This window comes from Copidosoma floridanum, unplaced genomic scaffold (assembly GCF_036245765.1).
Source record: "Copidosoma floridanum isolate Cflo_tuat_1 unplaced genomic scaffold, Cflo_Japanese_pri ptg000004l, whole genome shotgun sequence".
NCBI classification, from domain to species: Eukaryota; Metazoa; Arthropoda; class Insecta; order Hymenoptera; family Encyrtidae; genus Copidosoma; species Copidosoma floridanum.
Genome location: NW_028321881.1, coordinates 12,730,487 through 12,754,958, shown reverse-complemented (window position 1 = coordinate 12,754,958; position 24,472 = coordinate 12,730,487). Strand labels below are relative to the sequence as shown.

General features: G+C 32.3%; 1 protein-coding gene across 2 annotated transcripts in view; it reads left to right on the top strand.

Annotated features, from left to right (window-relative positions):
- Positions 1 to 24,472, top strand: part of LOC106635898 (uncharacterized) — a 606,704-nt gene that overhangs the window by 415,537 nt on the left and 166,695 nt on the right. For both annotated transcript variants that reach the window (XM_014348085.2, XM_014348086.2), the window contains exon 12: positions 16,276 to 16,557. In XM_014348085.2, the coding sequence (XP_014203571.2) occupies positions 16,276 to 16,557 (282 nt within the window). The remainder of the gene's footprint in view (positions 1 to 16,275; positions 16,558 to 24,472) is intronic.

The following is a 24,472-nucleotide window of genomic DNA, read 5'->3' as shown; positions in this document are numbered from 1 at the left end:
TTGAAAATTGAACTACATCTTGTCGTCAGATTCATCTGTTCCTTTTGCTGTTGCATAATCAATACTTTTGTATGGCGTGCCAGTTCCTTCCATACTGATTAGTATTTCATTGTTTAGTTATTGACTGCATGCGTTATGTGATGATAAAATAACTTGGTTTATAGAAAAATATTTTGTTTGTCAAAAATTTTACTGCAAATGTCTTTTATTTCCCATTCGTATGGTACTGTAAGCGAATCAGTTTTACCTTCTCCTATATCTAATACAAACGAAAAAAATTTTTCCTGATTTCTTTTTCAATTTAAAAATACTGAATAGTTTCTAAAATTAAGAGTATTTTATTGTTTCTTCTATAATAGCTGATCTAAAGCTATTTTTTAAGACCAGTGAAATTTATCTGAAATCTTCGTCTAATAATATAGTCTTTCCTTCAAAAAGTAAATCATTATCACACAAATCTTTTAACGTTTTAACTACTATTTTTAAAGCTTTCCTTGGAATCATTGACGTTTCATCGCATATTATAACATCTACTTCCCTTAATCTTTTTTTGTCAGATTCATGTTCTAAAAATGCTGTTTCAATGTTTTTTTAAATTTAAAGGTAGTCTAAAAGTTCTGTAACTTGTCATACCTCTTGGTAACAAAACAGAAGCAATTCCAGTCCAAGCTATAGAAATTCTTTTTTTTCTGAGAATTACAGAAACAAATTATGGTTTTATACAAAAACGTTTTACTAGAACCTCTTGGACCATCTATTTGTTTGGAATTCAGACGAATCGTTTTAAAAATATATTTTTGGTCATTATTCAGTTGATTATATAGAATATTCAATAGATTTCTTTTGACATTAGATATTTTCTGTCAAAAGGAACCACGCAAAAAATTTTCTTGATTGCAAAGGTAACATAATTTTTCAGGCTTCATTAAAAATTTTAAAAATTTTAAAATTATGTTCTATTGATCTCATGTTAATTGCTGTATCATTATAGTTATTATGCAGAATTTCTTTAAAATCTCGCAAATCTTCGAACAATGTTGCACCTTTAGCATGATTTCAAATTAGTTTTAAAAAAACAGTTTTGATCTTTTGAAGATTTAATATTCAGTCTTCCTACTGCAACATTTGTTTCATTATTTTTACGTTTTTTCCATGATTTAGTTTTATTATCAAAAATGTAATATTGTGAAATTTTAACGTATTTAATAGTTTTTGCAAATTCGTCTATTTCATTCAAATCAAACCAAGTAGTGTTGTTTTCCAGTTTAAAAATGCTTGGTCAATATCGTTTTTTTCAAAAATTATTTTTTGTAGATTTTCAATGTCAACTGCTAATCATATTACAGTATGACTCCTGCCCGTAAGTGGAAACTCTTGTATTCACCATACTGCTTTCATTGGACTTAAATATGTACCGTCAACGAATTGTGTAATTTCATCAAAAATTTCATTACATTCATCATTATCATTTGAATCAATTTTTTTCATTTTTGCCTATACTTTATCACTGCATCGATTTATCGTTATGTATACAATTATAAATGTACTTTATGCTCTTAATTGAAGCACAGTATTCAACGTTTACGTTACACTAATATTTTTCAACAAATATCTGTTGTATGGAACTACCATAAAATTATTAACTAAAATTTTCGTATTGCAATTTTTAATTTTGAAAACAATTTCATCTAAACTACTATTTCATCTTTTGTGATGTGGATAACTATTAACCGCAGATGTAGTATTATTATTAAAAGGTTTTGGAAATTTTTTTTGCAACCATCTGATTTTTTTTTAAAACAAGGACTTTTTGCAGTCTAAGGACCATGTAGTATATGTTTAATCACAAGTTTTTTTTAAATTTCGTTATGCGTTGGTATTTCAGCAGAATTGTATTGATCTGCGTTTTCAATAGTATACAATTTGTTGTTTGGATGAAGCGTTACTATAATGTGAGCATGTGGCAAACCTCTTTTTTGAATTCCATGGTATTAATATATGCAATGGTGTTACCAAAACTTTTTTTTTTAATTTCTGTCATTTAAAATTAATTGTAATTTTGAATAAAATAATCCGTCAGTGATGATTGGTATATCGTTTAAAATTATTCCTTTCGGAAAATTTTGTAAAACAATCCTCATCTTTTCCCATTTTTGGTTACAAGTAACTCTCATAAATAAATCTGGTTTACTACATTTTCTCTTTATAGCCATTGCATCTTGATAATGTTGTTGCATATATCGAGGACCGCCAACGTAAGTTGCTGGTAAAATAAAAAAATCTCCTATTTTCCGTTTATCTTCAAATTTCTTTGAAATATTTGATGTATTAATATAAAAATAATCTAGTAATCCTTGATAACACTCTATTCATAACTGCTTTTAATTATTTCTAAAAAAATTTATCATGTTGTATACGTGAAAAAAAAATTGTTGAATTAATTTTTCCACCAATAATGGAAGATTAAAATTGTTATTATTCAATCTGTAAGATAACTTGTACAAATAATATCGTTGAATTGTTAGTTTTAATAATAAAGAAAATACCATAGAATCAACGTGTTGCGATGATTTGTTTAGATATGTGTGTATTGGTACATCACAAGGTAAATACATAGGTCAAATCGTTCTAGAATACCGGATTTCGACACCATAATTGCTCCATATTCAGAAGAGACTGGTTTATTGTAACGGTGTTGTAATTTATTGGTCTTTCTGAGAAAGTATATTTTACAATTTAGAAGTTTTTTTTTGGTTAGAAAGTTGAAATAAATGTTTGTAATTTTTGGCATAAGTATTTTCACTGAGAATTTCTGTCAAAGTTTTTAGACGTTTTTCAATCAAATTCGAATTTTCGTCTAATCTTTTTTTTTATAGCAGTCACATTATCGTAAATATAAATTTGACTACACGTCGCTTCTTTATTCTTAAATTTTAGCGTATTTGAGGTAATGTGAAAAACTTGTCCTTGTATTTTTGAATTATGTATAGCCTTTTTTCTTTTATAAAAAACTTTTGCGTTAAGGTAGCGAAACAAAAGCTGTTGTTACAATATTGTATCAAATGTCCAACATTAAAGTCGCGTAGTAACAACTGTTTTAATTTTTTATTATATTTTTTTAACTATGGTAAAACTGTTTTTCCATTTTGACAACAATTATTGTATTTTGGCATATTATTGTCATTTCTCTAAAAAAACACGTTTTAATCTTTGAATTTTTAATTGTGTTGTGATTTATACCGATATTATGAATATAAAAAAAAAATTTTTTTTATTTGTGATCCATCATTTGCAATTTCGTTTAAATTTTTTCATTAAAGAGTGTATTTTTCATTCATTTTTTCAATTAATTTTTTGATATTCTCATTTTTTTATCGATAATATCATAATAGTCAAATGTCTGATTTTCAGAAAATGATAATATTAATTAAAACTGACTAATCTTATTACCAAAATCAGAAAAAGTATTCGTTTTTTTATTATAAACTCTTGTAAACAATTATATGAGCCTGAAAAACTTTTAATTTCTATTTCACTGCCTGAAAAATTAGATGTTGATATTATATTGTGATACACGGTACAGTTGAAAATATTTATATAACAGTTATTATGTTTTAAAAATTTCTCATAACTTTAACAATTATTAACAACGTTTTCTTCAACTATTTTTTGGACATTCATATGCAAATTTTGACTATTGTACGAAAAAAAAAAGAACGAAATAAACTATTTATATCTTGAACCGTGTTCTTTTTTATAATATTATTCATGTTCTGAGCTGTTTCTAAATGGGATCATTTTTATGTAATATTTTCAATTAAATTATAATGTATTGTGTAAGCATCGTTGTTTTTTGATTTTATTTTTTTACTGTTGTAACTTTGGTTTAGGATATATAAACTATGATGATTGTTTTTCACTTCAACATGCGGTAAAAATTGTGTGTTAATTTTGTTTTTTATCGTCTTGCATATTATTTTCGACCTTTAAAATCTCTTAATGCCCTGAATCTAAAGGTCCTGTGAATCGTAATAAAATATTAGAAGAACTTAATCTTGAACCAAATCTAAATCAAATTTTTGAAGTCTTACTAATATATAAAGTAAAGTCGCTACTACCGTTGTGATCGCTAACCGCAAAAACTACTGAATCGATTTTGCTGAAATTTTGCATACCGATTCTTGATACTTCCTAGATGGTCTTAGTAAAATTTTTATCTTGAAAAATTTAATAACAATAGCAATAAATAAGCTCAAAGTATTGAAAAAATACGCCAGCTTTTCACTTTAGTTCAGTAGAATCCACTAGGTGGCGTTGACATAAAATCGAAGCTACCTGCAACAGCATTAAATAAGTGTGGTTGTAATAGGCCGGAGCGTCGCGAGTATTACTGCAATCGTCTACTGGCAGGTGATCGAGCTGCATCGAGAATGTAGATGATAGTCGTGCAGCTAGGTACCCCGGTTACCGATGACGCTCTTCTCCGATGGGCAAGTGATCTAAGCTTACTTTCACCCTGAACTTCTAGGATTGATGAGTGCCATCAATAAAAAATTTAACCGATAACGTCCCCGGCGGAATACCACGAGACGTGTCTAGCCAGAGCACATCCTGCTCCAAAACTTCAGAGTTATGTGGCCGTACCACCATCTGGCCTGGTACCGTCAAAGAATTTTTTTACTACAAATGTAAGCCAGGAAAGACAGCCTTGAAGAGTACCGACAGCCACAACTGCCAACTTCTTAGTGGTCGTTCCAACGACATACCTATACAGAGAAGGTATTCTCCAGGCCCACTTTCCCGACTAACGATGAGCGGTTGGTTATCCGGGGAACGACCTGAAGATGAAATATATTTTGGTCATTGGCGTATCTCCCTTATGGACGGTCTCCGTACACAGACTTCAAGGGTAAGAGTCAAGCTACCAATAGCTGGCTCTCAATCATCAAGAATAATAATAAGCAATAACTAGAAATTTTACCACTGGCCTTTTTCGTCTTCGACGTTATACCAGGAGACGTTAAAAAAGAGCACTAAAACCAGCCCCAATGCTTCGGACTTTGTAATTTTTCTCCTCATCAGTCTGGGCCCTCATCAGCGGGCCAGAAAAGATCACGCTGAGGTTTCCAGTCGATCACAATTGCTGTAAACTTCAGTCAAAAAAGAGTTTACTTAAGAAGTTCACCGTTCTTTTTTAGGGCAATCGGACGTTGAACTACCTTGCCAACAAATATATTAGAACTTGACAAAGTTAACAGAAAATAGCCTTAAGGGATCACAAAAGTCGCAAGAGGGTGCATTGGAAGGAATACTTCAAATGTATCTTATGAATACAATTTTAGGCGTCAAGAAACTGACGCAGTAAATTTATCGAGATTGGAACAGCAGCCTCAAAATCGACAAATAAAGAATCCATTACGTGAGAGATTAGCTTTTCATTTTACCTTCACAGTAATCTCTTAAATCTTCAAACATCTAAATTCAGGTTTTAAAATGAGTAGAAAATATTTTTGTTTTTTTGTGGCAATAAAAAATGCAGAGGACTTTGTTGCTCTGGTAATAGAGTTGTGAGATAAGAGAAAAAAAATTGTTTTTAACATGTATTTTGAGGTAGTTTCAAATCTTAACAGCTATAAAAAATAGCCCTTTTCGTAAATAACACGAAAGGAACTGCAATTCAACCGTTCCTTATGGCCAACAATTATTTTATGATTTGACGTGTCACAAGATGTTCCAAAATGTAGATTTAGCACATAGGGTTCCCTATATAGCAGAACATATGTCTCTTCGATACTACTTTCTATATAAATATTCCATCTATCGCATCCACATTCACTCCACTATATGTGCATGTGGTAGTTAACTAGTAGCAGTAGGCTGGAGTGATAGCAGGATGTACAAAAGAATCGTACGAAGTAGTTTTTCCATGCATACTCGTTGTACAAGTGCATCTTTTTCCAAATGCAAGATGCATCGAAGAGACTAATGTCCTGAGTAGGTGAACCATAACAGTTCTGGCACCACCCCAGCTCCCCCCCTGAGGTAGTGGTGGGGGGAGAGGCTCCAGCTATAGCTGTGGGTGGAGAAGAGGCGGTGGAGGAGAGGTGGTGGTGGGGGGAGAGACGTCCTCAGGATGGGTCCGAAAGGTGTAGGTGACAAGCCCTACGTACAGCGTGACAGATAGATGATCAAGCACGAACGTGTATTTCTTATCAGCGGATTTTAATTTCTTCTTCCGCTAATTGTTTTAGGAGTCTCAGCGTAATCGTTATTTTTTTTTTGTTTTTCTCAAGAGCAGGCGTATCCAGTTGTTGGAGACAACCTTTCATTGGGAAAAGCGGATCGCGTATCCCGTTTAGCTGCGACCAACAAAGGGAGTGATCCCATGTGTTGCACACACACACACACACACGCACACGCACACGCACACACATACATGGGCGCAAGTGCACCATCAGTCGTAGCTTATGACTTTTTCTCTCATAGTTTAGGGGTATAATACACCAGCATCACATTTTTTCTTCTCAAGAGCTTGTGTACTTATCGAGTTGTTAAAGAAAGAATATATACTGTTTTAATACCAAAAGCATATTGCGTATTTCTTTGAACTGCCCCAAAACTAGCCGACTCATTTTCGGCACAGTACTTTGCCAATGAATACATCTATCATTTCTTATCTATATGCATGCATGCATGCATTAGCCGTGACTGATTATTCACCGCTTCTTACGAAGGCAAATAATGTACCAGCAAAATATTTTTTTTCTTAGCAAGAGCGGTTGCATCAAGTAATACGAGGCCCACATACACGCAATAATTTTCGAACATTAGAAATGTGTAAGTTCGAGTGATACAAGGGGTATTATTTTCATAACAAGTTTAAGCAAGCACTTGCTTAACATTAAAAAAATCTCTGTAAAATGTAGTTTTGTATGTGTGCGTGTGCACACGCGTGCGCATTAATTTTTTGGTTGTTTTTTGAAAGGTATTGAATTTCTTAAATAAACTCAGACACTTTCGTTTGAGTTGAGCTTTAATCATAATGTACGTGTTTGATGGTGTGTACGATGTCTTGATAAAAATATGTGAAAGAGAAAAAAGTTTTTGCGTCTTTGACAAGAAATGTCTGCTTAAAATATAATTTACCTAATGGTCACTAGATAACGTGAGTAAAAAAGCTTTTATAATTGACAGTAAAGACTTGTACAATGTACATGAGGCGCTAGAGTTTAAAGTCAGATAGTACCAGTAACACAAGTACAAGTCAGTTCTGACGAAGTTGACTCTGCAAGTGTAAGCAGTAGTGATAATCATAAATACGCAGATCTCTACGTGGCCTTGTCCCTGGCTCTCTTGGATAAGAGAATGGAGATTAAAAATCAACACTAATCAATATTTTCTTGTGATTATTTTATTAATACACATAAAATAATATCACTCCTCTCATCTAAGAGTGAAAAAAATTGGTTGACCGTTATCGCCAACTCTATTTAACTTCATTAGAATTGGTTCTCCCAACCAATTCTCTCCAATTTGCATCGCGTCCGGCTGCTGCTGCTTCTGTGGCTGAGGTTGCTGTTAAGGCTGCGGTTGTGAAAAAAAAAAAAAAAAAAAAAAAAAAAAAGTTATGAAACCTCATTTTTTTTATTAACAATTTTAATTAAAAAAACAATACACCTGCCACTGCTGCTGCTGCTGCTGCTGCTGCTTTCGTCCCTGCTGTTCCAGTTTTGGACCCTGCTGTAGAATAAAAAAAGAAGTTTAACAAAATGGTTTTATTATAATTTAAAAAATTATTTTCATGGATATTGCAACTTTTTATTTTACTTACAGGTATTCCGTTAACAGCATCCTTATTAGAATTAATTTTTTTGGTAAAGAAAAGAGCTTGACTGGTGTCGTTGTTGAAAGTTTTAGAAACAACAATTCTATAAAAAAGTCAAAAAAACACATTAATAGCGCATAACAATTACAAGAAGATGAATTTTATCAGTCAATGTTAAGGAATAGCATACTAAAAAACAATTTTCAACCATTGATTATTTTAAAACAATTTTTTGTTTAAAGTGTTCGAACGATAGTATACATTAAATTGATTAATACAAGACGTATATTTTTATATTACTCAGAACTTTTATATCTAACACTTTGTAAAATTTTCAAATTTATTCTTTTGTAGTCAAGAACAATTTTTACTATTTCTATATCTATTTTTATATTAATTTCAGCATTGAAGAATCTCTGCTTTGCATATCAGAATAAAAATGTATCCTACAAAAAATTGTGTTTTATTCTAATTTATAACTGCGTCTTAGAAACCTCCCGTCGCTTCAGCTTTATCCATCAGGTGATAAGCAGCACATAACTGTTTATTTAAATCCTTATGATTACTACACAATGATGTCTGGTGATACCTTAAGTTGTTGCACTGCCTACCTGGATGAGGGGATATCACACTAGCCTCACATAAATATAATTTCTTGAACTTTATTTAAAATCAGTATGAGTACACACGAAACACTTTGCGCGTGGGCTCCACGCGCTACGACCGTGTGTGTCACAGTGTATACGCTAGCAGACCATACTACATTCGTTTGAGCGCATCTTATACCGTCTATACCTGTATCGCACAGTGTTGCTATGTGAACCGATGTGTTTAACCCAATACTTCTCTCACACTGTCGATATATGGATGGTATTCATGCTACAGATGCTTGATTTCTTTTTCCGTGTAGAAATCTCAGAAGTTAGATAGTAATAGAATTACAATTCTAACAGAAAAGTGGTGAAATGTCATCGATCAGAACGGCACATGTGTTGTTGATTAGTGTTCAAAATTTACAGGAATAAATTCGATTTGCAAAACATGAAAAAAAAAAAAACAGAAATTACTTTTCCAACCAAAATTTGTTTACAAGATGGTTTTTTGGAATATAAATTTATAAATGAGAACCCAATGGATTAGGTAGAATAATAATCGGGTAACGTATTTAATGTGACAATGATGCGCAAAAAATACGTATAAAAGTGTAACATTTTTTAATAAATTACTTCTTTTTTTTATGCATGTTAGGGTTTCAAGAATTTTTAGACATACCCTGATCCAATAGGAAAAATATTACAATAAGAAATTTGATTCAGAAAAATTCTTTTCGATTATAGCCGGGTATTAAGTAGAGCTTCGATGACTTAGTGGTCAGCGTGCTTGTCTCCTAGCTGGAGAAAATCGAAGGGTTCTGAATTTGAATCACGTCGAAATTTATCGAGATTTTTTCTTGGGTTACTTTGATAGGATAAGTATCGTTATGCCGAAGAACTACTTATCTGATTTAAAAAATGAATAGTTGATTTTTTGTTTATGTAGGGGCTTCCTTTTCGAATAGAATCCAACACTTGGCTAGCTTATTGGGTGAAATCACTATTAGTTTGAAAAAGGTCGGTACAGCGAATTAGATGTTTCATAGAAAAGATCTTTCCATGAAACTAGAAAACAAATAGAGTGTGTTTGAGACAATCATCGCACCTTGTAAATAGTACCCAGTAAGATCGATGACCTAGTGGTGTGAGGGAATTTTTCAAGGGGCTTGCACGAAAAACTCACATTCCTGGAAAAAAAGGATAGTAATTACGAAAGATAAACGAAGGTAGTAATTTTATAGGGACATCAGGATACGTCAATACTTGTGCAATTGGTAATCGTAAAATCTAAATACTTTCAATAAAATGAAAAAGTAGACTTATTATGTACTGTCGATCTTCACTTTATTCGTTAAAAACGTGTTACAGCTGTTTTGGTATCACAGTACCTTCGTCAAACAAATGTACATCAAGACTTAATAATATTATACAGCGTTCTATCAAGAACATACACGCTGCGCCGTGGTCGACAATTAGATAACAGGGGCTATATACATACATACATTCATACATTCATACGTAAACACACAAATGCATACATTTTGTATGTAGTCAATAATACTGGTCATTTCAAAGCTAAATTAAGTAGAGGCGAATTATTCAAATTTAACATATCATTCAATAAGATATTAGAGTCTTTTAATTTATTAATTTCTAGTGCTTCTAATGCATCTAATTTTAATCCTTTGTTACATGTGTATAAAATCTTAAAAATGTTATTGTAAATATGATTACATTTAAGAATGTGATTGGCACAACTAGAAGTATCTAGTTGTTTTTTGTAGGCATTTTCGTGTTCCTTGAGTCTGAACTTGAAAGCTCTACCTGTCTGTCCTCTATACTTCTTATCACAAGAACCACAACTAAGTTCGTAAATGCCTGATTTGTTTTCTTTCTCGGTCGGATCTTTAATATTTTTGATGATAGTTTGTAAAGTCTTATTTGATTTAAAAGCTATGTTTATATTGTACTTCTTCAAGTGCTGTTCAATCTTTTCTGACAAATTGCCTACGTAAGTAATTACATGATACGGTGCAGTTTCTCTTGCGGACTGAGGGAAAACTTTGCTTATAGCTTTCTTATACTGTATATTTTTTTTTTTGTTGGACTGGTACAAAAAGGCAACTAAATTTATTTTTCAAACATATTAATACATTACATCAAAATATTGAATTCACTATGGAACAAGAAAACAACAATATAATTTTTTGGATTTAACAATACATAGAATTCATGATCAACTAGAGTATAGTACTTTCCATAAACCTACCCACACAGATTCTACAATACATAAAAATTCTATTCATCCGTACTCGCAAAAAATGTCTGCATTCAATAGTTATATTCATAGACTTCTTTCCATACCTTTAAACTCTGAGAACTATACTAAAGAATTACAAATACAACATTATTGACAAGGTAATTAGAAATATACAGTATAAGAAAGCTATAAGCAAAGTTTTCCCTCAGTCCACAAGAGAAACTGCACCGTATCATGTAATTACTTACGTAGGCAATTTCTCGGAAAAGATTAAACAGCACTTGAAGAAGTACAATATAAACATAGCTTTTAAATCAAATAAAACTATACAAACTATTATCATAAATAATAAAGATCAGACCGAAAAAGAAAACAAATCAGGAATTTACGAACTTAGTTGTGGTTCTTGTGATAAGAAATATAGAGGACAGACAGGTAGAGCTTTCAAGTTCAGACTCAAGGAACACGAAAATGCCTACGAAAAACAACTAGATACTTCTAGTTATGCCAATCACATTCTTAAATGTAATCATATTTACAATAACAATTTTAAGATTTCACACACATTTAACAAAGGATTAAAATTAGATGCATTACACTGGAAAATAGTTGGGTGGACTGTCTGCTCAACTTTACTGTGTACAGCGCCCCCAGTGGTTGGTGTTGCTGCTCACTCAAGTTGTGTTAACTGCTCACCCAAAGTGGGCGAGCAGCAGCACCAAAAGTCTACCTAACCAAACTCTTGTCTATTGGTGTTGCTGTTCGCGCGCTTTGGGTGAGCAGTTCACCCAACTTCGGTGAGCAGCAACACCAACCACTGGGGAAGCTGTACACAGTAAAGTTAAGCAGACAGTTCACCTAACTTCTTTTTAGTGTAGAAGCACTAGAAATTAATAAATTAAAAGACTCTAATATCTTATTGAATGATATGTTAAATTTGAATAATTCGTCTCTACTTAATTTAGCTTTGAAACGACCAGTATTATTGACTACGTACAAAATGTATGCATTTGTGTGTTTACGTATGAAGGTATGTATGTATATAGCCCCTGTCATCTGATTGTCGACCACGGCGCAGCGTGTATGTTCTTGATAGAACGCTGTACAATATTATTAAGTCTTGATGTACATTTGTCTGACGAAGGTACTGTGATACCGAAACAGCTCTAACACGTTTTTAACGAATAAAGTGAAGATCGACTGTTAATAATGAGTCTACTTTTCCATTTAATCTGATACGGATCTTCATCAAGTGACGACCGATAATATAGAATATCTAAATACTTTACTAAAGTTGGATTTTTCCTTCGAAGAATAAACGTATTTTACAATTCCAGACACAGACACTTGTCAACTGGGTCCCTTGGATCCATATGTACATATGTCTATCATATATTCATATTTATCTAAATACTAACGAGTTTATCACGAACTATTTTTAATTCAACGTCTAAGTCTGTCTCTAAGAACCATTCAGTGCCTGGAATACTTTAGCCTTCTACCTTGCCTTTTAATTTTTCTTCAGTGCAATAGCGAATAAGATTTAAAAAATCTTATTTTTTAACTTGTAACTAGTTGGGGCAATAAGGTATATTATTATTTTTCAAGTGAGGTTAACTGCAAGATTCATGTTTATGAAAAACTGTATAATTTATAGAGATGCCATCCCTTTAACAACCGAATATTTGATGTATCACAAGATTGCTGGTTCATTCTGAGAGTCTTAGATAGTCCAAGAATTCCTGACGCATTTGAAAAAAATGTATTTATTATTTATTACAAAAATTAAAGGGTTTCCCATTAATGAAGTACATTCTATAAGTACAATATTTTTATGCTAACTAAGGGTCTGGTGCTAAAAAGGTTTCAGTGTGTCTGGCTGTGAGCTGACAAAAAAAAATCCTTAAAATTGCTATAAGATAATGTTGATTACCTAAGCGTCTAAAAAAGTAAAATGAAGTATTTAGAAAACAATTTTTATCATGACACTTCACTCTAAGGTTTCAACCGTATAACCCTCTAACATAATATCAAATCACTACTTTACTTAGTACTGCAAGATTTTGAACTCAATAAGCTACTCCACCTGAATTTACTTACTTGGTTTCTTCCATATTTTTTTTTAATTTTAACGTAGTAAATGTCGCAGATCTTTCAATCATATCGACTTCTCCATCAAACTGTATCTACTTTGTAATTCCTATAACTAAAGTTTTTTTCGTTTCATCACCATTTTACCGTAGTTCTACACTTCATTGATAGATTTACAAGCTCAGAAACGTTAGTTTAAGAGTCCATGTGGTAACAAAGTCAAGATGTAGTAGTAATTTAGTTAAGAGACTTTTTTTAATTGGTTTGAGTATTCTAAAAATCTTTCGTTACTTAATTAGTTCAATTCCTACAGACATTTAGTATATCAGCTGAGTTCCTACTTTATTGACTACTTTACTTTTGTAAATTTCTATAAATAATTAATTAAATATTTATTTTCATGTGAAACAACGAAAAGACCCGCAAAGTTGGTGCTATAAGGAATTGCGAATCGATTAAGAAAAGTTATTTTTTGCAATAGTTAAAAAGAATTTATTTATTTTTTATGTGAAATGTAACTTTTCTCATTAAGTAATGTTTAAAATGATCCGAAATTTGCATAGGACTTCTAAAACTATTGAAAGAACGTGGGTCTTCTCATTTTTTTGGTAATAGTAAGTTGAAAGTTATTATTACTAGTATGAGGTAGTTTCTTGTTGCGATACATTAGTGTGGTGCCCTCGTAAGAGGTGCGAGTTAATCTCGATAAATGGCGTCACCTATTCTGGGATTTTGAGGTTTAATGCATGGATGCGACGAAAATGATAAATATAGTGTTTGCTCCTGTAGGACTATTAAAAGGTTCTTTCTGGAGATCCTCAGGGGTCGAGTGCTTGATCGTCAAATACGAGAGAATTGTGAGTAACAATCCCTCTCTTCGCAACGAGGCTCTTGACGCCCTAGGGTGACATTGAGGAGAGTGGGTGTGAATCCCTGCTTGCTTAATTGATACAACCGAACATTGTTCCCGGATCCAGCTGACTTGTATAAAAAAATGTTAAATAATTTTCTTATGCATAATTGATCTTGGAATATAGTCAGTCGCGTTTCCGTGATTTTGAGCCTGTGAGTCCTGTCTGTTGAGTGCGCCGCCCGCCGTTACATTTGCCGTGTGTTTAGTTAAGTGGTCACGTTTGTCAAGTTATGGTTATATTCAAACAAGTTAGGTGTATGTATTTTTGTTGGCTTTGATTACGATTCATCGCTCATTAGCTATCTTGGGCCTAAAAAATCATTGTGATCCAAGATTCTGTTTACCGCTTAATTAGCCCATTTACAATTATACATTTTTTGTTCCCCTGTTTGACACCATTACATGATACGAGAGTCGAAATCACGCCCGTCTTAGTAGTATCTTTAGTTGTAAGTTTGGTATTGAAATCAGGAGGTGCGGTGATCGCGAGGTGAATATGAATCAAGATTAGACTAAATAATACAGGAAAGGATTTTTTTTGAGTCGATTAATCATACGGAAGAAATCTGAAATAATACTGTTACATCCCGAGTTGATACGAATTATATTATAACTAAAAACTATACGTCCATCAAAATTCAGATAAGACGTATTGTGAATATGACGAGTGGAGCTTGTATGTCGTTTATGTGTGCGCGTGTGTGTATTAGCTTTAAAGTGAGTGCTTCATAATATGCTGACATAGAATATGGCCAGCCTCATTGTAAAAATGCATGTATGTATGAATGAATAGTTATTTGCTCATTAACTGTTTAATTTTGATATGTATACTAATTAAAATTTTGTAACTCACACATTACTTCATTGATTGTAAAATCCTCAGAAAGATTAATTTCGAAATTGTAAACTTACTATCACAATTAAACTTGTAATTGGCGTTCTTATATTGCTGATACGAGCTTTCATCATCACTGACCCAAAACTCAATCGCACTTGTCAGAAAATGCGATTGGTTCTGTTGTATTGTTATTTCCTAAAATGTAAAATCATAACATGTAACATCATGATGCAACTGTCAACGCAGTCTGCAAGAACATCGCTTATTGGTTGACCTTATTCAACCAAAGGCCTCTTTTACTCGCTCTGATGCTGTAAAAACGCACCATTAAGAGAAAAAAGGGCTCTCTTTACGTCTGTCACCTGTCCTCTAAAGTTTTAGTCAACTCTTGACTCTCGCGACTTGTGAGTACCTTATACACGTAAGGCATAACGTGTTGGCTGAGGCCACTCAAGTGCGTATCGAGAACATCAAAAGTATCGGACTACGCTAAAGAGCGAGGTACAGCAAAGCAGGCCCGCCGAAAGTGATTCTGGTGATAGCAGCAGAAGCAGAAATCGCAACATCCTACTGGCCACGAACTCGTTCGTGTAGTTTAAGGAAATACTGACGGTTACAGCACAAAGCATTAGGAATTTCCGAACCAGCAGCAATAGTCAGTGATAGATGTAAGTAAAATATCAGTAATAAAATTTACGTTGAACCTTGTTATAGTGACCTGATTAAATTGTATTTAAAAATACAAATTATTATTAAATTGCTTCAATAAAAAAATACATTAATTACCCATATTATTTAATTAAAGATCTTTATTCAATAAAAAAAATAGAAGAACAAAGAAAGCTTACGAGCTGAATTCTAAGAACCCCACGAATGACACTTAAATAAAACAGTTAAGACCTTACTCTGAATAAGTCTGGTCATAACAAATACCTGCTTGGCAGATCTTCTCGTTATAATACGTAAAAACAACTTTCTAACTGATAAATAATACAAAATTTACTAAAGTGCGGTAGTCAATAAAGTAAAAACTCCAACTAATACACTGAACTTAAGGTTGAAAGTAAGGTGCTTTAAGAATAAAAGTATAGGCTAAGGTGTTACTTTGCTTATGAACATTTGATTACTTTGGAATCCTGCGATGTTGGGTTTGTTGGAGTTTTTATGTTGGGTTAGAGGAATGCAGGATTGAACGTTTTAGTTCAGTAGTAATAACGGGGAAAAAAAGTTAATGTTACAGTTAAAACTAAGTTGGCAAACTGTATTAAATTAACTAAGAATTTAAGGAAGTCTTAGGGGCTGTAAGGTTGAAACCTGAGAGTGAAGGATGTTGAGGGTAACAAGCTCATTACATACATTATTTGGTTTAATAGAATTAGGTTTAATAGTCTTGCTTATCAAGATTTAGAGGGTTTTAAGGGTTAAAAACAACCAGACATGCTGAAGCAATCACAACAATATGTCCACGTCTAGCATGAAAATAATCATACACTACGTATTTTTACTAATTAGTACTCATCTACTTTTATTTCAGTACTTGATAATTTTTCGAAGTCCTTTTCATGGAAAAAATATCCAAGCTTTTAAGCTTTAGTACGAAAATCGTTAACCATACCAATTATCAAATTTTAAAACAAACAATTATTACAATAATCATAGAATGTTAATTTTATCAAAAGGTATTTTTTATGTCAGTAATAAGAATACGCTCTTATCGTCGTTACAATAAGTTGTATCGTGCCTTTTTTGTTTCAGTGTATCCCTCTTTTTTTAAGAAGCCAGAAGATATACGTGTAACGGCTGGCAGTACGGCTAGGCTTGAGTGTTCAGCAACAGGGTCGCCCACACCTCAAATTGCATGGCAAAAGGATGGTGGTAATGATTTTCCAGCTGCACGTGAGCGCCGCATGCATAAAATGCCTACAGATGATGTTCTTTTTATCGTTAATACCAAGCCTTCTGACAGCGGAGTTTATTCTTGTACAGCACAAAATTTGGCTGGTATAATTTCTATTAATGCCTCTCTCACTATACTTGGTACGTTAAACAGTATTTAAAAATATATGATAGAATCTTAGTTTTTCTGTTTTCCGTGTTATACGTATTTATTTTCTGTATTGAGTGATTTACAGCAGAGTTATCATCATTAAATATCTATCATTAAATATCTAAAAAATCACCTCTACTTATACAAAGAAACGATATGTTAGAGTTACTTTGCGCAGATTTATTAATTACGTGGCCATTTACCATGTTTACTCTGTTGAAGAGTTCCCAAGGTGGAGCAATCGTACATCATGGCCTGGTAGTAACTTAGTTTCCACCACAATATTAGACGAGTACTGGAGTGCTATTATAAAAATTTGATTTTTAATACGTACACAACTTTCAAGATACAACTCATACGTCATAAATACTTTTATCGAGACTTAGCATAATTTTATGAACACAAGAAACTATGAACTAAGTTACAGTTAGTGTTGCTAAATTATAATTGTGGCTTCTGGTCACCTATCGGCACTGATCGATAAAACATGAAATACCGCAGCAAACTCAAAAAATAACAGTGTCATGTGCTCCTTTTAACTAATTGATAAATAAAGAGGTCTACATTTTTTTTGAAATACAAAAAAATTGACACAAACTGTTATACTCGATATCATCTGTATATGCAAGTGACATTATCTGATCTTATACCCTGGCTTTCAAAATATTTTAAGTATAATAAATACACCTAGGTTTAGTAAGGTAATGCCTCTTTTTGAACTGCAAGTGCTACATAAGATTGAACTATTGTCAAACTATTAAAACTTCACTACATAGATAAGCAATACTTGATTTACCAAAATTTGATTTAGACTTGTGATCGAGGGTTTACTTCTCCAACATTCCTGCTTTTTCACTGTATCACAAAAGATTTTGACAGTAGCCAAACATACACTAGTATCAGCCTGTCCATTATAGTTGAAATAGCAAAAAAAGCAAACAAATTTGTTGTAAAGGATTAAATTGACTTTTTTATTCACCCAAATCAAAAAATTATAATAACAATACAACCTAATTACCACATTTACCGTGATATATGAATCTTTGTTTATTTTATACATGTGAATTGTTACCACAACAATTGATACAGATACCATGATGTCGTACGCCCATAAACAACGCTACATTAAGATGCAAACTTGTAATATGTTTTGCTTGCTATTTTTATTAATAATCATTCATTTTATTATTTACTATTTATCTTTAAATTTTTTTCAAAATTGTTTCGTTCAAAACTACAAAAAGGGGGATAGTAAACACTTGAGCCTTTTAGAATCTTAATGGACTTAAGAAATAAATAATATTTGACTGCTCTTCATGTTTGATTTAACAGAGGAAACAATGTTTATTTTCTTAACACCAATACACTAGTTGTCTGATCGAAAAACGTGATATTGCCTTTGATACAAACTTGAATAAATAAAAAATGGAACAGAAAAATCGTAATGAACTTTGGTTACAAATAAGGAAGAAAGTATACTAAAAATTCAGCGATTCAATGTGTTACGACTCAAGAATAATGGAAAAAAGTGAGAAAGCAGAGCACATTCAGCTCGAAACAAGTCTGAATGGTGACTCACTGCTTACGTAGTTTGCTGCACACACTTGGCTAAATATCTTTAGTCGTGCGTAGCTAACCAAGCATACATTCTCTCTCTTACAGTCACATACTTTCACATAACAGCCAGAAACTTGTTTCTATACACTGCCCTACATACACGGTAAACTTAAAACTGTACAATGACTTTGATAAAAAAGGTATGACAAAGTCCGTGTACAAAGAATCATTTAAATATTTATAGACTGGTAGAGATCTGCACAACCGAGGTATCTATAATTGTGCATATTTTTTTCTAATTCATACAATAATTTTTCTTATTTTGAGATCCAAAAGTTCAAAATATTAGGTTTTTTCAACTCAAATGTGATCTTAATGCCAGGTACTGAATTATTTATGTATCTGAAAACATTAAGTATATTTCTCTGTATCCTCTTCTAAATTCAAATGACGTTATCAACAATTGTTAACTACAAGAGAAAATTTTTTGTGAGAGGAAAAGCAGTGCTAAGAACGGCGTCCTTTACATACAACAAATTTTTCGCTTTAAAAGGGGTGAAAAGGGAGGGGTATCAAGAGACTGGAACAGCATACCAACACCTGTAAGGTAATATATGCAAAAGATAGTCACCAATGCATATATAATACGTGCATTTCTAATTTCATACTGAAGTCATTGAACTTATTGTTATCCTTGAATAATCATTTCATTTGAACTTATGAATACATAGATTGTCCGAAAAGAAGTAAGCAGCTTATGACTAGTACCTTAGGGTAGACTGTCAATTAAAAATAAAATTTCAATTGCTCAAAGTTAGTTATTATTTTTCGAAGTTACATATTTCGTAGTCCTAATATATACATAAGCAATATCTCTAAGGATAGAAGTACATTTTGCACATTATTAAAATGACTGGAGCACGTGAGCAAAGCAACGCAACCCTACTTATCTACATATCCCAGGTAAGGTAGATAAAAGTCGTTAATCGTGAAAACTGACATAAAGATTCTCGGGTCTACCTATTAAATAGTGAAAGTCAAAGACTCAAATAGTTGATAAAATAATTAATGCACAACAATCAATAAATAGTTAAAAATGAGACTTATCTTTGTTTATGTTATTGCATGTTTTTTGCATACTATTTGAAGAAGAAAAAAATTAATAAGAACACGAATATTTGGAGTAACTAAATTTCATAAACTTATAGTATAAAAATAGTAGTAGTCGTATGAGGGAATTTAGAGTTTCCCCTAGTGTGTACTAGTAGTCGACAGCATCGTTACTTCTGCATTAATGCATTGGAAGCCTAGATATATACTATAGTTGAGGTAAGCCAGGCAGGGCTGTATATGTCAATGGGTCAATGGTGTGTAAGTCACAAGGCATATCTTACATATTCAGCAGATGTTTGAAATTGTTGCTAAAGTCTTTTTTGCGCTATTGTACATGCACTGGTGATCATATTGACACTTTTCACAAGAAAAATGTTAAACCTGGTCTTTATATATGCGCTGCACAAGAGTATTACTCGCTGTCAAGCGCGATTAACGAACTTACGTGTGCATAGATGTTATATCTGCCAGAGACATCCATGCCATGTTCCTCTGTTATGTTACGTTGTGAAGTACCAAAGGTGGGTCTACAATAGTATTGTGAGCGGGTGAACGATAGGTCTGAGGTTGGCTGCCGAAGTAGTGAAGACCAAACCGACACGAAATTTCTTTTGATGTTAGATATTTATAAAAATGAAAGAGCATATACTATTGCAAACGAAATATAATTTGAGTCAATGACGGAAAAAATAGTAGTGCTGAAGTGGCCACCTTTGTTGCCCTACTGAATTTATTTGGTGGCCACCTTAGATTTTTTGGTCGGTTGACTTTATGAGGATTACTTGTCCCCTTATCTCACAATCTCTATTGTTACAATATCTTTAGTCGCCCTTTTGTATACGCACGCCATCATATGGAACGAAAATGACACTATCAATGAGAGCGAAGATCAGCAGATTTACTTCTCCGTAGGCCTATCTCTCAGTCCCATAGGCCTTACGGATTTGACAGAGACAATTTTTAAGTTATATTCAACATATGAATAGAGTCGCGTAATCTATAAAAACTTCAAACTATACGGGTACTTTTTGCCCGTTTTTCTTTCTTTTTCTAGAGCCATGAGTGAATGTTTACCATTAAATGTATAACTATAAAAGTTTTTGAAGTACCGTATAGAAAGTAAAGTACCGTATAGTACAAGTTTCTAGTTGTAATCTAATGAATCGAATATTTGTTTGGTGCTCAGTGGCTAGAATTAAATTTTATTGTAGAATTATATAATGGAAATGCCACGAATGAATATTGCGGACATCACGGTTGATATGCATACATAGCTGACTAAAAATTCTAAACGGGCACAAAACTTAACGATTAGATTGGTTGTCTACATTTATTGCCTGTATTCCTATCATATGCTGCAATAGAATTATTTTACTGTATTTGGATATTATTATACATGTGCTTTTCTTAATTATGTAGTTAAATGTGTGGGCATTCCACGTGAATCTCCAACTGCCCTCTAAATGATCCGCCACCACCTCTCAATATCTTTGAACTAACCCCTACACAATTTTTCTTGCCTTTAGCAGCCCTCTCCACGAGTTTTATCGTCATATCTGATAAAATAATGTTGAAAATTTTTATTAGTAAATATAAAGATCTTGGCGCGTTGATTTGTTTTGTTAATAACATTGTTATACTATGTGCCCTTATTTCACATGGTTATTAGATGATAGAAACTGTTTAAGCCTCGCCCTATAAATACCACGTATTTTTGCGAACCATACTATAGAGCCCTATAAAACCATGAATGATCTTTTTCTAAACAATATTTTTTACTACCGGATAATTTTCTTTTCTCTTCTGATCGAAATTTAAATTCACATACATGGAATCAAACATTGTTTTACAAAATAGTACTTTATCAGTGTGATATTCTTTAAAACAATTTCTTGTGTAGTACTAGTAAGTTAAAATATTAATATGATTTGTCTTCTGAGTCTAAAATTTTGTTTATATGTTAAAGGTAAAATTATCTTCATCAGTATTAAAACCTTCTGTATAAATTTTTTTATATTGATTCTATATTTTATCACCTTGGATGTATTTTGCAATTAAGAACCAAGCGAAAAATTGTCTAAAATTACGAGGAAGCATAAGAGTAATTGCTTCTAAAAAAATATCATCTATTTGAGAATCATGTTAAATTCATCCCATTACAATAACAGTATCCTTGAATGTTTCAGATTTAATTCTATTTTATGATTTAATTTTTCTGAACAATGTTGCTCCACGTAATTTTTCAATTATTAGTTTTAAAGAGAATCGTTCATGATTTTTTGGTGATACTATATTTAATCTGCTCATTGCAATACTTTCTATATGATTTTCCCAAATTTTAAATTTATTATTAGAATGTATCCTTCTGGAACTTTAACAACTCATTAAGATTATTAATTTTATTTAATTCCAACGCAGATGTTAGCGGAGTTTAGTAATTGTTCATTACATTTTTACCATTGTTCCCATTGAATATTATTTTTTGTTAATTTTCTTAGTGGCATTTACTAGTACATAATTCAGAGCACAAATGTGTAAGAAAAGATGCATTGAAAGAGAGTTACAATACAGTTTATAAGGAAGGAAATAAAAATTTATAAAAGTATGTGAATAGTTTTTAACTATTATAGTAATGTTTAATATATAATTCCCTTACTTTTTTCAGAATACGTATTAAACTGTTTTGGACAAAAACAGAATGTCGATGCTTTTAGAACTAAAAAGCAAATTTGATAAACAACAATGTTTATTATAAAAATAAATCTCATTTACCATACTAAAATTCTCTTTCTTTTTTATTTAGTTCTTGTTAACATTTTTTTTTTTTTTTTGTGTACTTATTATTATTTCTCATGTTATTCGTGTTATTTAAAAAGTTAAGAAAATTTTTTAATTGAAAACCTTTCGCGTCCTACCTTAATGCTTTGAAGCTATTTGAATAATTACACTTCATTAACAGAGAGTATATGTGCAAAGCTTGCAGGAGGGCAAAGCTTCAAAAGTATATGGGTGATTCTGCCGTAACTTGCTCAGATCGTGTCTGGTACTCGTAATCGCATACGATAATGAAATCCAAAACTTTAAAAACGTTAAATTGTGTTAAATGTTATCAACTTTACTTAACATGTTGTCTTATACCGATATATTGATCCCTTCATTGAGATAATCGATCATTTAGAGTCGAATTTTCCATTCTGACCCACGTCCGCAACTCAATTTTACTCATAAAAACTTTCACCGATAAGAAATAAGGCTTATCTGCCACTTGGGTGTGTAAGCATTATATACTTTAGCTATTTGTGATTAAATTTGTACCTTAGTCCAACCAAAAATCGACAAAGACGATTGAGTTTTCACTGCATACATTTTATCTGCATATTTATACCATAATAACGGTTTCAACAAAAATTAGTTCAACTTAGTAACTTTTTGGATTAGAAATGCCAACCAATGGTCACTTTTTAAAGTATGGGATTAAAATTAACAAATCCTCACGGCAATAGTACCAGAAGTTGTTACGTCTCGAATAGCCAAGCTCTTCTATTTGCGTATTTCGTGCGTACAAACATATTATTCCATTCCGACCCCTCATGGAACAGCCACTCCGTGTACGTGTGTAGGCATACAAACTACAGTTTTTTTATTGCATTTGAGGCTAGTAAATTAAGTATGGGTGGACAAGTCATTGTAATACGTCCATGAGTCATACAAGCACTATAAACTTTGAAAATTCCATTCCGAACTTTTCCATTCTGACCCTACCTTACCTTATAATGCCGTTTTTTTTGTTTTAGAGCAATTAATCCCAGCCAAACTTTTTTTTCATTACTATTGGGCTAAAAGACGAGACACGTGTCTCAGGGTTTCGTCAAATTGGCCTCATTTCGCTAAATAAATGCAAAAACGGTGGTGCTACTTCCAACGTTGGTAGCCAAGTGGTGCACTCCATTAGGTGGCTTTATCTGGGCTTAAATGAAAGGAAAAACATAATCGTAATAATTAGAACATGAATCTTTGAATTGTATGCCCTGAATGGACAGTTATAGTGATTTTATGAAAAATACTGAATTTTAGCCAAAATCACAACTTCAGCGATATTTACGCTCTAATTGAAACAGCTGTAACTTTTGAATGGAGGCACAAAATCGAACAAAATATTTTTTTAATCCATAGGTCTTGTCCTCGGCTTTTATTGAAGCCCAGTAAGAACACTCGACCTGTTAAAGAAGCTTAGCTACACATGTTAGAAAGAGATACAATTTTTCAAAAATAGATGAAAACTGACTTTTATAAAATTTTGCATAACTTTTGGCTAGTTAATCTGGTAGTTGCACCACTTTGGATATTTGTTACTGATGTTGTCTACAGTAGAAATACCATGAAAAATTTTTTTTTAACCAACTTACTTTTAAACAACTTTTTGTCAATCTGAGCAAGTTACGACAGAATTAACCAAGTACGTATGTTAATAAAAGTTGACTTATTCGGACATTCATTATATGCATGAGAAAGTAATTCAGAGGAGAAATCAGAAGTTCTATGGACGTCCGCAAAATTTTACCATATTAATAATAAATGCCTTAAAAGCACGTGAAGTCTACATAAATTACTTTCACTAAACATCCATACATATTAGCGGGGCTTCCCTTGCCTATGGGTTCCACGTGCTAACCTTCTTAAATGACATTAGCGTCAATTGTCTGCAGAGAGTGAACTTTAATTTTATCTATTGTTAGTATGCTCATAAAATTAAATTGTTCATGAATAATATACAATTAGTGGAAAATTTACATTGTGTTTTTCTCTATAAGTAGCATCTATTAGCTAAGAAATAAATGATTTTTTTGAATTGAAAAATTTGTAATGATTTTAAAAATAAGATTCCATTTTCAATAGTTTTAAGTGGTCAAAAACAGTTGTATTGTATTTGTATTGTATTTATATTTATTTATTTCCATGTATAAATTTACATCTTTTTACATACCTCTACCCTTCACACGACATGCCGTGCGCTTACGATTTTCGCTCTTAAATCTAGTATTATTTTATCTTCCTCGTGTACATCAATTTCCCTTATTTACAAGCACATTATCCTCTAGCTTCACAAATTCTCATTATTCGTTTGAATTATTCCTAAACTTCTAAACGCGTCCTCTGCTTTATTCAAAATAATTACTCCCCCCCCCCCATTTATCTTCAGCGCTTGATCTGGCCACTTTCTCGAATTCTATAACA